Raw genomic sequence first — 14136 nt, 5'->3', positions numbered from 1 at the left:
GTTCAGAATAGGTGTTCAGGGGTTGGTAGTGCAGGATTTTGAAGAGCTTATAACAATATAAGGACCAGAAAATAATTATATGCTTCTAATGCACTTTAGAAAAAGTAAATACAACAGAAATATTTATTTATGAAAGCAGTATTACATGCCAGTTTTCTGCATTTCCCATTTCTTATCACAGCTGCACTGTGCTCTTTGTTTTTCCTGCCACCACTCTAACTGAAGTAGGCTTTCATTTCTGGAGATGATCTTGAGTGTGGTCTTATTTGGGAACTTTTTCCATTTTAATGTGACTGCAGGCAACTTTAAAAGTCTGCTCTGTGTTGAAATCCATGGCAACACTCTCCCTGTGACTGAAACTATCTATTGTGACAGGCTGGCACATTCTGCTATTACTCACATTGTTACTTCAGATCATTTATTTAAAATTATGTCCCTTCCATATGTTTGTGATGAGTTCCCATTCCTTTAATTTTGCCCATGACTAGTACAAGTGACATGTCACTAGCAACGCCGCAATATATTTATAACTTTGTCTCAACATTTTTTCTCCTCTGTTCTTTCTTCTAAAATCTTCCCGGGATCTTTCAGGCCCTTGAAGTTATTTCTGCAGTCGTAGCCCCTTCGGAGGCATGGGAGGATTGGAGGGCAGAAGCAGCAGGCGGTGGAGTCCCGGCCTATTAGCACCTACCAGCCCTCAGAGCCCGGGCATAAACGTAAAGTCTTTCTATATACTGCCTTTTCTTTCACATTTTCTTCTTCCATTACCATTCCCAATTCTTGCTTCATATATCCTTTTATGTGGCTTTGCTTCCTGCTCACTTTTGCATTAGTAAGTGGGGCACAGTGCTAGGGAACTTTTGTCTACCCACTATCAAATAGGTTTGGTTGTAACATCGCCGAGAAGTGTACGCATTTTAAGTCTGAACAAAGGAAATGTCGCAAAACTTATAACTTGAAACACACCAACTTTAATTTTGTCCTTGAAGTGAAGAAGGGAATATTTGCATTATTAAAGGCTGGATTTTTATTTTTTTATTATTTTTACTAGCAACCTTCCTTAAAACGAAGGCTGTACATAGACAACTAAACAATTTCCCAGTACTCTCGGTTCAATTCTTTGCTTTTCAAAAGTAATACGTGTAGAATAGCAGCTGTCCTGACTTCCTGTATTTTTAGTTGCCCTCCTAGATCAGAGACTAGCTGTTGTCATTCAAAGCCCACAGAAATTTGTTGAAAAAGTCAGCGTTGCTGGCTTCTTCCTTACCAGGCTGCAGGCAGTTCTCTTTGCAGGCAGCCACTGAAGCTTATAATTCTGGATGAAAATAGGAGAGTTGAAGCAGAAGGAGTACAGTACTCTGCATCTTATGGTCACAGTACAAAAAAAATGGATCAACAATTTTGTTATTGATATCAGATTTCCACTTTCTGTAAGTCATTTGGTTGATATCTAACATGCACTGTTTCTTTTCCCTTATATTTATTGCCCACAGGTCAAATAATTTAAATGAAACCTTTAATTCCTCCGTGGGCTGAGAGCTGCCAGGTGATGTGCTATAGTGACGACTCTCCAAGGGACAGCCTTTCCAGAGTCAAACCCAGGCTTGTTACCTGCAACGGTTGTATGCGAGGCTGAGGGGGATCAGTGGTGCAGGTTAGGTTTTGGAAAGGAGCATGCATTTTCTTCCTGCCGAATTTTTATGTAGTACGGTATTCTGGGTGAGCAATAACTTCCATTTAGCAGGTAGCTCTGACTGCCGAGGCTGGATTTGATTGTGGCTAGCATGAGAGTATCGATTCATTGAGATTCTACATCCATGGAAATGAGGAGTCAGGGCCTTATTATCACAAGGCACATGGTACCAGCAGCTCCCCTCCAAAACGCCTGCCTGACAGCACCCTGCCTTTGATTTCATCTGTACAGAACATGCAATGGAAATGGCAGAGATGGGGGACGATATGTAAGCATTAAGAGAGGCATTTGCTATAGCTTTGTGGTTCTGGACACCTATTCCATAATAGATTGAAAAACTTGTCGTAATGTAAAAATACACCCTACCAGTAACTTGGATCTTTTCAGCAGGCAGAGTTTGAAAAGAAAAACTAATTTCCTTAAGGAGGTTTGTATGTGTCTGTCTTTTTTTAACAGAGCTGTATTAAACAGCCTTTTTAAAGTTACATTGGCAAGTGGGCATAAATCTAGAATCTGTCATGTGCTTTCAGAAATAAAAGGGTTGGGCTTTTTATTTTCTTAAGCGTTCTCCTGTGCATTAAGAATGATGATTTAGCATTCTCTTCAGAAGACAAGGCTAAGGTGATACTTTTTGAAAAGCAGAAAACCTAAGGAAATTAACAGGAATAATACAGCAGCTCTTAGAAACACCTCCAGGCAACGTTTTGCATTTCTGATCCAGACTAATAACAACATCATGCAACCATAGGGCTTATCATCTTTACATAGGTAAACAGTTATTGTCTCACAGAAGAAATCCTGTGGCCTTGCAGAAATTTATCGTCTCTGCTTTAATTTCAATAAAGCTTTAAAAAATGCTTCCCAGTTAAATAAAGCCAGCCTGCAGCAGAAGCTAGTATTACTGGGGGAAAAGGGAAGGGTGTACAGGGGCCTTGGGGTGGGCTTTTTGGAGTTGTGCTCATTACAGTACACATGTTTAGGAAAAAAAGTATTTTGGGAAATGAGAAAATTAGATGGATCCTGTTAGGAGATGAAAGATACCTGACATATGTGTTGGACAAACTGAGCTACCAACTTGCTGAGTTAACAGCTGTTACCTGTTAACTTTATGGGAGGGAGGGAAAAAACACCCCAAACAGGTGCCTGTTTAAGTTGAGTATAAGCTGTTTGACAGCAGGGAGGAAATAATTTTACCCCAGTCCTAGGACTGTGGTAATTACTCTGTTCTAAACCAAGACATTTTGGGAACACAGATGACCCCTCGGATAGCTTTGGCCATTAACTGCTGTGGTATTTCTAGTGTGTAACCTCACCGCAAGTAATTTTTTCTTGATACTCCTGGGTCTGCCTGCCTGTTTTCAGACAAAAGCTTCAAACACAGGCTGGCAGGGGCTGAATTAGCACCATCAGATCTCAGCGATTAAACTCCAGCATTATCACCATGTCTAGACACTGGGCACTCGAAGGGCACCTCAGTGCAAGGAGCAGCTTCATCTTTACCACAGTGAACACATTTTTACCTATTAAGCAGTATTAAAATCTTGCTCTCATTCCTTTTGGGATACGCATCAGAAATCTGTTTGGTTTCCTTGTCTGGGAAGGCTTTTTGGTTGTTTGCCAGTATGGGTTTGCTGTTGTTTGTTTGTTCCTGCTCCCCCCCCCCCCCCCCGCATTGGATTAAAACTCTTCCCATCTCCTTTATCAGAAATACTGGATAGGATTAGGAAATTCTCCTCCGATTCCTCAAACTTTCCTTTATACATGAGGTTACTTAGGAGTTCACCACAAAACTAATGATCAGGATATAAGCTATCTTTCTTTCCTGTTCTTGAATCCAGGAACACTAAAGATAAGGTGGCAAATAAAACAGGGAAGGGGAAATCACACTGGTTGAGCTGGTATCTTGAATGAATGAAACTTGCCAGGTAGCTCAGTCTTGAAAGATTTGATGAAGGAAACTTACATAGAAGAAAGACAAGAAAAATCTCCAAGTATAAAACAATTTTGTCAAAAAGATGGAGACAACAGCATTCGCTTCTCTGTTGGCTGCTGAAGGCGTCAGGAAAGGTATTGAGCCACGTACTGGAGGGAACAGCTATTTACTCCACATGCAGTTATTGTGCAGCTGACTTCATTTTAGATGGAAAGATGCATTTCTCTGAAACTGGTAACATAAAATTGTCCTAACCCTAGACTAGGCATTTTTAAAGCTCATTTGCACTGTCCACAAAGTTCAGAGAAAACTTCGGCTATGGGATAACCAGATGGTGTTACTACACAACATAGGATAATGTAAGTCATCATCACGGGTGTGTCGATATACTGGTGATGGCTCCCACATCCAGACCATCTTTCACTTGAGAGGTGCTGGCCAACTGTGTACATCACTCCAGCATGGTAGCATTTTAGGGCTATCTGCTGGGTTGTTCATCATCCACAGGTGGAAGGAACAAGGTACGGCTGATTGCACCCATTTTTGTTTAGCAAATCTTGAGACTGTGATAGCCTGAGAATAAGTACTTTTACAGCTGTATTTAATAGATGGCCTTCCAACTACCCTTTTCTGTTTCCCACCAAACCCTTCCCCCCTGCAAGCATTATCTGCCTTGTAGTTATCAAGCCATGATTAAACTCAAGTACAGTTTTACTTGAAAATTTGTAATAGTAGTACATCTTCAGCCCATCAGAGCTGAAGATTAAGCTGTGGTCTGATCTGCTTAAGTGTTCTGTGTCAACAGAATCGACAAGTTCATGTATTACAGCTCCTGTGAGAGCCTGTGGAAGTTGCATGTCTATCACCTTTAGAGATAAGCCTGTTAATGATTAGATGCCCACTACATTTGAGTATTTATTCTAATTTTAAATATCTTGCTTAGCAGCTCTGGATATTACCAGGGATGCTTCCTCCCCTAGGAGGAAACCTATCCTTCCTACAAGTTTCTATTTCACCAGTTGCATCCAACAGAAACATCATTAGCTACCAGATGAAATTAAGTCTTTGCATACTGCATCTTTCTGCTGATCAGATTTGGACTCTGTCTGATAAGAACTTACCCATTTGTGATTTAAAGGGAAATTACTGCAAACAATTCAGGAAGCTGCTCTACAGCTTAACAATGTAGAAGGGTGTTGGGACTGCAGCAGACAATCTAACGTATTAATTTGTAGCTGATAAGAGATTAGGGAAAGGGGTGCAGGAGGAACATTTGATGTTGAGAGAAACAAATAATCACAGTCAGCAAACAGAACTTCAAGTGGATGAAGTGAAAATGTCAGGAACGTATTAGAGACATGTCATCATATCAAGAATTAGATAGTGATTCTACAGAGCAGGCCCTTTAGGCCGCCACCACCTCCTCCTCTTCCAAGTGAAAACTGAAATTTACACTTAGGATTTTCTTTTCCAGAAATGTTTTTGTCTTCTATTTCTTTACTCATTTTATGAAAAGTATGTTCTCTGAAACAATCTCTAGACACTTAAAAATTAATCTATTTATGTTAACATTTAGTATTCTCTTTCGTTCATGCAAGGTAACTATTGGATTTGAGGCTTTTCAGTGATGTCCCACTGGAAGAGGAGTATGAAACTTTTACTATACTCAGCACTTAAGTACCAAGTGCAAAATTTCAAGAATCTTCATCTAAAAATTCAATTTTTCAACTAAAAAGTTCCCCTCAAGATTTTCTCACTAATATCTTAAGTCTTGCCTCATCTATTTCACTACAGAGCTTGAAGAATATAAGATTTATAAGCACTATCACACTGAGTAAATGATGACCAGAGAAAATGCTACGTTCAGCTATGCACTTCATTTGTATATTTTGGGATTTAATTTCGATTAATTTTCAAGGACTTCCATCCTCATTTCAGATTGCCGCAGCGATTGCAGGTTGTTTGTTTTTTTTCAACTAAAGTCACATTGGACATGTACTCAGCTAGCTGTGAAGCACACTTTGAGAAAGTCAGCAAGCCCCATCTCTGCACTTACCTTGTCGCTGCTGGCTTTCAACTGTGTAGAGCCATCCTCCACTTGACTCAAGATTTGGTCTATGATGACTGTACATTGGTGAGCCACAACTGCAGTCAGCAGAGAAGCCTGGGCAGCAGCACCAGTTCTGCAAGGGCTTTAAGAAGTGGCCAGGTTAGTGAATACCAGGCACGTGGCTGCTTTCCTCACCTCTGTACCCAAGGACTGCTGTTTTCTACCTGCTTGCACGGAGGTGAGTTTCAGATGCGACATACTGTTGGTGGGCTAGTATTACAGAGGCAAAAGTTCGTCATACTTATGATCTTACTAACCTAATAGTTTTCAGAAGTGAAGTCTTCCACACAAAACAAATTTTACATCTGTATACATAGATACCACCACTTCATCTCCTCCTCCATCTCCCCAAATGTCCATATTCAACCAATCGTGCAACCAGAGAAGGTATACCAACCTAATTTAAACGAAAACCGAACTCCCACAAAACAACAGGTCCCCCTGTTTTTGAAAGTGGGGATTAAAAATTCATAGGGTCTTTAAATCAGAAGCTTTCTTCATGTTTTATATATTAATCTTGAACAATAAGGACAATAGTATTTCTCACAGATGTCTGTGCTATTAATCTCTGTAAGATCTAGAAACTGTGACCCAAAAAACCCAACCAAAAAAACCAAATAAAACCGATCCTTCAGTTTGGTCAGGGATGTGAAAAAGCAGCAATACAATATATAAGACAAACAGCTTCAGCAAGCAGCACAGTGTTAACACAGAACTGGTCAAAATGGAATAAAGTAAAAATGAAAGAACTTAATGAAAAGTAATTGTTTCTTCCTCCCAACACCTGAAGTATTTCTTAACCTACTGAAATGTAAAATAATTAACATTTAAGGTGTTCTGATAACACATTACCTAGGAGCAAATAGTAATATAGGGAGCTCCTCATTCAGTAAACAGGAAAATACTTGCACCTTTAGGTCTTTATCATACATACAAGCAATGATTGTTTGCATGTGTGAATTTTGTATGCAGATGTTCATCGAAAGAATGAAAGTTCCTTTTGAGAACTTATCTTTTTGGTTATGAAAGACACTTCCTTCAAAGGTGTCTGTCTAATCAAAAGTGACTTTTTTTTCTACATTTTTTAAATGCATTCCCTGAGATTACAATTAACAGCACTCTGACATGATGCCCTTCTGCTACCCTATATATGCTGGTATCACTTGTATTATACACCACAAGGTTGTCACAGTTGCTGGAGTTACTTTCCGCATCTGTTCCATTATAAATGCCTGGTTTAGCTCTCAACTTGAGAATTGTCGATCTGGCTGCAAAACTCTTAGTGACTTATCACGTATGCCTCATCTCTATCAACTCCTTTTTCTTACCAACACTCTTAACTTTTTTCCCACTTCAATCCCTATCCTTGGTATCACCACCAAAACTTTTTTTAGCCATAAACCAAGGTATGCTTATAGTCTTCTTCCTCCAAACCTGACACTTGCTTTTCAAAGTCTACTTTTGTCACTATTACGAATGGACAAATAAACTGACTTTTATCACAGTCACAACCAGCACTAACTACTGCTGTTTCTAGTCTCTCCTGGTTTTTTTTGGTAGATAACAAAAACTCACTCCACTTTGCATTATCTATTCTCCTTTATATATCTGATTAACGATTGCAGCTACTTTCTCACTGTTCCACAAATAGGCAACAATGATTTTTTTGTGCAGTGTTTTTTTCCATTGGAGCGATTTAGGTGTTTTTTTTTCATGCAAAGTTTAATTAGAGCTCTGAAAATAAGTTTGCTTTCCACTATTAGGAAAGAACATATGAAAAAGCTTGAAGATTTTCTGTTTCCAACTTCCTTACAGGATACTACACTCAGTAACTTCACTTTTTCAGAGTCTAATAACCTGCCTTCCACCTTTTAGTTACCCACATTCTTCCATTTAAGATTCTTCATGAGAAACACAGGAGACAAGTGCATTCTTCAGCATTTTTTGAGACTGTATCTGAGAATAATGTCTTAATTTGTCATCATCTGAGCAAAAGCACTTGTTAGATTAAAAGCAAGTGTAGCTATATACACAGCTGCAAGTGAAGTAAGCATGTTTATTAGTGTGGTGATTTAAGAAATATTTTTATATTAACAACCCCTATATGTACGAAGGCTATTCATGATTTATTAGGTACTTAGCAAAGAGTTTATTTTTTTAATCTCATCAAAACTAAAGGCAAGCTATCAATCTATGCAGAAGTATTACATATAGAATTAATTTTAAAGGCATTTTGAAGATTGGCTTCAAGAAAGACTAAACTTATGTTCAATTCCAAACCCGTGCAAAAGATGCGAAGTGCTAAAAGCAAAGGGCAAGCAGATTCTGAAGGATAACTGATCCTATCCCAAGTCTCTATCATACCTTGTTCAGATAATAAGAAATAGTCTATGGACTGTTTTGACATTTCTCCATATTATACATGGATTATATTTTTCTAGATCTATAATTTTAAAGCAAAGTAGGCTTAAATTATTTGCATTAGTACATATATTTGTTACTATTAGAAAACCCATCACAGTGTATATTCCTGATTATATTTAATCTAAAAGTATCTGGGTTTGGGGCTACAAACTATGTATGAAGGAACACCAATGGTTATATTTTTGCTATTTGTGTAATACACAAATTCAGCTCAGAGAGATGAGTGCTTCTCTTAGCACATGACCTTACTCTTACTCTCTGCAATTCAGTTTTCATTCAATCCATTACTAAATCAAGAGAGACAGACCTGCAGCATTTGGAATGGAATAAGATCAAATCACCAGTTTTGCTGGTCCCAAATATATTTCTGCCACCAAAAGGAACCCCCCCCTTTACCAAGTAACAGTCCACATACAGCTTTTTTTTTCCTGCAATCACAAAGCAGTGAGTTGTCCAAGATGCTTAAATACCTTGTCAAATAGCTTAAAATGTAAATATTTTACACATTTGGACATCTAGTTTAAAGTCTTTCCTTTAGTAATACCTATGAATTCCTTTTTTTTTTTTTTTGAGCGCCTATCCATAGGGTAGTTGTAAGGTCAGTCACAAGCTAAAAGCTACCTCTCGAAGCCAGTAAAATAGAACAGCAATCACAACTGAGTCACGCACTGGTCAAAATGTTGCTTTAAGAGTTCTTAAATACCAACTACTCACAACAAGCAGCAAAAATAGAACCCAAATTCTAACAACACTGTCCTACTGGAGAAGCTTGTACAATGCATCCAAGATTATTTCAGACTCTCAAACTGATTCATAGAAGGTGCAGTAAACATTGCAAGCAACAATTAAACATACCTGAATGAGTCCTCACATTATAAATGATTTAACACATTTGAGTACTGAGAATGTTAGACTTGTACCTGTATTCAACCGATACACTTAACTAAAATACCCAAGTGACAAGTCTGAATTAGGTAACCAGGTAGCCAAGTATGTACAATCTAATTCCATTTGTTGCTTAAAAGTTAAGTTGTGATATCAGTACCAGATTATACAGAAGCATTTTTTGCAATTTAATACACGTGGTTTTAGCAAAACAGGTATCAGTACTGGAAACTGGTAAAACCCCAAGCATTACTCTGCAACTACAACCTCAAATTTGTCACAGCAGCAGCCGTGACACAGCCCAAAATATGACCTTGTTTATATTGAGGTGTCAGCAGTTTAAGCATAAAAACTATGCTCATAAATGACAAATAATCTATTCTATAATATTTCATTTTACATACATACATTTTGATCTTGACACTAATTTTTGTAATTATATTGCAATTAAATTTAAATTAAATTTATAACTTATTTTTCAAGGTTTACATTATTGTAAAAGATTGCACGTTTTAGCTATATCTACTGCACAAATTTACATGCTTTTAAAAACTGATAACCTTATTAATATAGTTCTGCTACTGAAACTTTTTTTTTTTTTAAAACACAGATGCTGTATAGTATTGGAGAAGATTATTCTGCAAATTGTCACATACGGGTAAGTAAAAATGAACTTACAACTCAAAATGCTCTCTCAAGAGTCAGCTTGTACAGTGACATTGAACCTGAAGACCCCAATTTTGCATACTGATCATACTCTTAACAGATTATCCCATTACCACCTATCAAAACACCTGCACTATTATTGTTCCATGCTGTTACAACTGAATGAGTTTTCACTGGTATGTACTGATGACCTTTGCAAATTGGCACACATTGTCTGTGAACATTCATAACCTTCTCAATTACAAATGATTAAAAAAAAACAAAACGCCATCCCAGTCCGGTAATGCTGAGGGCAAAATAGAGTTTTATCAAAAAACATTACCTAGTAAACTAAAACTCTGTGCAAGTGCATTAAAATAAGCCACAGACATCTAAAAATATAACTTATGCAGCAAGTACAAGACTGATCTTGGAGTAAACAAGTTGCCTTGTTTACTCTCATTAAAATGTAGCTGCTTTATTTCAAAGAAATTCTAGGCCTTATGCAATTAATTGAGCTATCTGCATTGTCTATTTCGGACACCAAATACTTTCTTTAGTAACTGAAACTCACAAGCTTCAGATACCAAAGTAGTAAAATCAAGATGACATTCAGTGCAGTAATCTTTAAAAAACCCAACAAATAAGTGCAACATTGGGCTGCTGGGGAAAATACTATTTATTATACATTTAAATACAAATTTGAAATGTGTTGTGGACACATCTGCAGGGTTACTGTTAAAAAATAAAAATGTACAGAGTTATGTTCTGCATTTCTCAAGACTGATGCTTCAAAAAAATTTTCACAAAATAGCAAAGAGTTCATCTTTGTAAGAACAGCAAAGATAATAAGGCGTACAATCTTTTGCTTGGCAGATTATCTTTGTTCCCTCCCTGCATAAAGTACCTAGAGTTTGTAAACAGTCTTTAAAAGTGTTAATAGCTTTAAGGAATGTGTAATCACAGTTCACATGGATTCATCCAGCAATGAATTATAATGCTACACAGTAGTTTCGTGTTTCCATAACCCAGTTCTAATATTACCAGTACTGTCTGCAGTGAGCAAGGGTCCATCCTGTCCGCTGCTTTTAAGCGGTCCATTCTGAATGGCTAAATTTAAGCCGTAAGATTTTTGCTGGTTTTCAAGTTCAACTGCTATTGGTTTCCTTAGAATATCTTTTTTGTTGTTGGCAGCTACTGTTTTTTCAGTATTTCTGCTACTTTTTGGAAGCGTACTGCAAGCATCACTGCTATCTTGCTGGGATTGGTTATACTGACGTTCTCTATATGCCAAATAGGCTCTTCGGCTCCTTGAATGCCCTTCGCTGTTGCTTTGTCGACTTTTAGGTAGGCCATTTTGCACACTTCCTTCCACACTTGTGGGAACATCATACGCATATTCCCTCAATACTGCAAGCCTGCTAGCACGATGTCCCTTGCTTCTGTTCTTATGATGCCGACTTGGGTGTCCGTTTGTCCGAAACTGTACCTCTAAGGGAGCTACATGCATTTTGATATCGTTATCCACCGAATGTTCAGTGAGACTGTTATCAAGCTGGGGACCTGTGTTCAATGGCAGAGAGGTAGGGTGGCACTGAGCTGCTGCAGCTTGTAAATTAGTTAGTTTACAACCTTGAGAAGAATTTTTTAGGCTTGATGCACTTTTATTTGTGCATGAAGATTCCGTGCTACTGTTGGTGCACTTAGGGGTCTCTCCATTGGTTCCACTGGAACTGGAGGGCTGAACATTTACTTGCACCGAATATGTACTCCTTCCAGGGCAGCAAGTTGTTATCCAAGCATGCCTGACATCTTCCCTGTTAACGCAATGATGCACCATAAGAAAGGCACTGAGGCTTAAACATGTTGCCCCAAAAAAACAGCTGAAGATCAGGTCCATGGGATAATACAGGGAAACTGACAGAGCTCCAAAGATCCACAGAGCAACATACAAGAGCAATGTAAGGCCCACTCCCAGCAGCTGTGCTTGAAAACTGTGCTCGTTCTCCAAAGCAGATGTGGAAACCAGTGACACTGACAATGAATCTTGATGAGCCAGTTCCCCGTGTTCATTGGTGGCCAGACGCTGCTGTTCCTCAACAGGTTCCTTAAGTTCGTATTTACGTTCAGGGTGACGTTTTAGTTGTATGAATATACTGAGAAAATACATACAGTTTATGAAAATTATAAAGCTAGCCGGTCCATAAAATGCTCCTAAGCTAGGTTCCCAAGTCATCCAGCAACTGGAAAAAAAACCAAACCAAAGAATCAAAATTAACATCTCACAAGTCACTTACGCTTTATCAGTTCATAATGATACCTCCAAATGATCTCGGCTGTGTTATATTTTCTGGAGGAATAAGAATTAATTGCAAAGAGTACTTAGAAAAGCAAATCCATGAAACCTTATGACAAAGCTCTCAGTTATGTGGTACTTACTAAGGAGCATTAGGTCTGCTGCCATAATTTCGGATGTTTGCTGCTGCTGTTATTCCACAAACTATGATAGGGATCCCTCCACCAATAAGGTAGAACCTAAAAAGTAAAGCCAGTATATCAGTGGTTGCTTAATGGCAATGGATTTTATTCAGTCACCATGAAGGAAATGCAAACTTTCCAGGATTTATTCAAGTTCTTTAAGAAAATAAATAGGGTGAATCAGGTTTGGGCTTTGGCAATATCAATTTCTTCTAAATCTTCCTCGCTACCATTTCCCCCCTCCCCTGTTGAAAACCACCTCTCTCTCACAGTGGCTCACCTCCCTCGCAGGCACTGAATGAAGGTATACACAGTTAGATGGAAGAAGCAAAAGCTGGCAGTCAAAAGTTGTAAACTGCTGGAAGAGAATACGGAAACTTAGAAGGAAAATAGTAAGTGGTATGTTTCTTGTTCCAGAGATGAGCTTGCCTAATATTATGGACACTGTGTTCAAAAGATCAGCCATAAGAACTCTTGTTACATGGGGGCCTTTTGTGTGGAGGGGTTTGGGGGCTGGTGTTGGTGGTGTTTTTATTTATTCATTTTTAATGGACTCTGTAACCTCATAGTATATACCTCCTGCTTCCCTGTGGTGGTGTTAATGAAAACTGCATGCCTTCACAAGGACAAGGGATATGTTTTTGGAATATCTAACTTTTCATTCCAAATTCTATGAATTCACATTGAATTCATTAGTGGCAGATCAAGAATTACTGACAATCGTTCCCATTAATGGCACTCTGTCCTGCATCTTATGCTAGTCCAGTCCAGATTCAGATCAGAACACACAGTGAAAACTACTGCTGTGAAATATAGATGGGTAGTTTTTGTCAACAGGAGACACCTATTCTGATGGTCCTGGACCTTTCCACTGCATTTCAGATTATTTACCAGAAGGTACTGCTGTCTCACTTGAGACACAAAACAACAGTCTAGAATAAATTCTTTCTTGGAAGTCTAGGTACACTAAATATATTACTTAGTTGCTGAATTCTACAAAGATCAAATTTGGTCATTGGTTTATTCTGTACATTTATGCAGCAATCGGGAACTGGCCAGATGAAACAGATCTTTGTGGCAGATTTTACTCTATTTATCTTTCACTACAAATTACTAAATCGCTGCCTCAAAGATGCACCACTACTCAAACATGAGCAGATGGGTCAAGCTGGTTCTACACAAGGCAAATTGTTACTGGTGGCAGAGTGAAGCAATATGCATTGTTTGCAGCCATAGTTCACTTTGCTGTATTGAAGGAACACGTTTACAACTGGCCTTGAACCATACCAAGGTATCAAGTACCAACACACACAAAAAAAGCACGCACTTGTGTGTCGCCATGTCTAAGTCTTCAGTGATTCCTAAGAATCAAAATTACAAACCAAAACTATCATGCAACAAGGAGCTGTATGAGCAGAACAGTAACTAAAAAACATATACAAAGCATGCTGAAGGAGATGCAGTAATATTAAGATTTTGGGGCAGAATGCTGTACGAGCTAAAACTTTTCCATAAGTTCGATCATAAAGAGAAAAACAAATCTAATGACATAGGTACACAAGAGATGTTACAGTAGTAACAGAAAAAAATTTAAATAGTGAAATGTTGTGGTTTTAAGTAGAACATTCACTCAGTAGTTGTATTATAGAAATACAAATATTTGTATTTATTTTAAATAAAATTACAAGATACAAATATTTGTATTTTTATTTTATTTCATGTTTTACATGAAGTATCCCATTATTAAGGTATTCAGCAAGGTTCTTTGTAAAGCAGTTATTTTATGTTAAAAAAAACCTGTCTCGTTTGGAGTCTGCTGAACAAAATACCGTTTCTGCACGACAAACTCCATTTCCTTGTTGTGATTGGCAGCTGAGGACCTCAGTTATTTTTACACTCTCTTGCCTGGCATGGCAATGCAATATACTTGGCATAAAGTTTTTCACAGTTAAGAAATTCCAATCAGTG

The 14136-nt window shown here is 38.1% G+C and overlaps 1 protein-coding gene across 1 annotated transcript in view; it reads right to left on the bottom strand.

Moving 5' to 3' along the window:
- Positions 1–7780: 7780 nt before the first annotated feature.
- Positions 7781–14136, bottom strand: part of ADGRA3 (adhesion G protein-coupled receptor A3) — a 66331-nt gene continuing 59975 nt past the window's right edge. The window contains exons 18-19 of the mRNA XM_069792644.1: positions 12130–12225; positions 7781–11933 (exon numbers count right to left, since the gene is read on the bottom strand). Of these exons, the coding sequence (XP_069648745.1) occupies positions 10691–11933; positions 12130–12225 (1339 nt within the window). The 3' untranslated portion in view covers positions 7781–10690. The remainder of the gene's footprint in view (positions 11934–12129; positions 12226–14136) is intronic.

The sequence above is a fragment of the Haliaeetus albicilla genome, chromosome 1, assembly GCF_947461875.1.
Source record: "Haliaeetus albicilla chromosome 1, bHalAlb1.1, whole genome shotgun sequence".
In the NCBI taxonomy this organism is placed as follows: Eukaryota; Metazoa; Chordata; class Aves; order Accipitriformes; family Accipitridae; genus Haliaeetus; species Haliaeetus albicilla.
The sequence above is the reverse complement of the archived record's forward strand: the minus strand, read 5'-3'. Positions and strand labels throughout refer to the sequence as shown.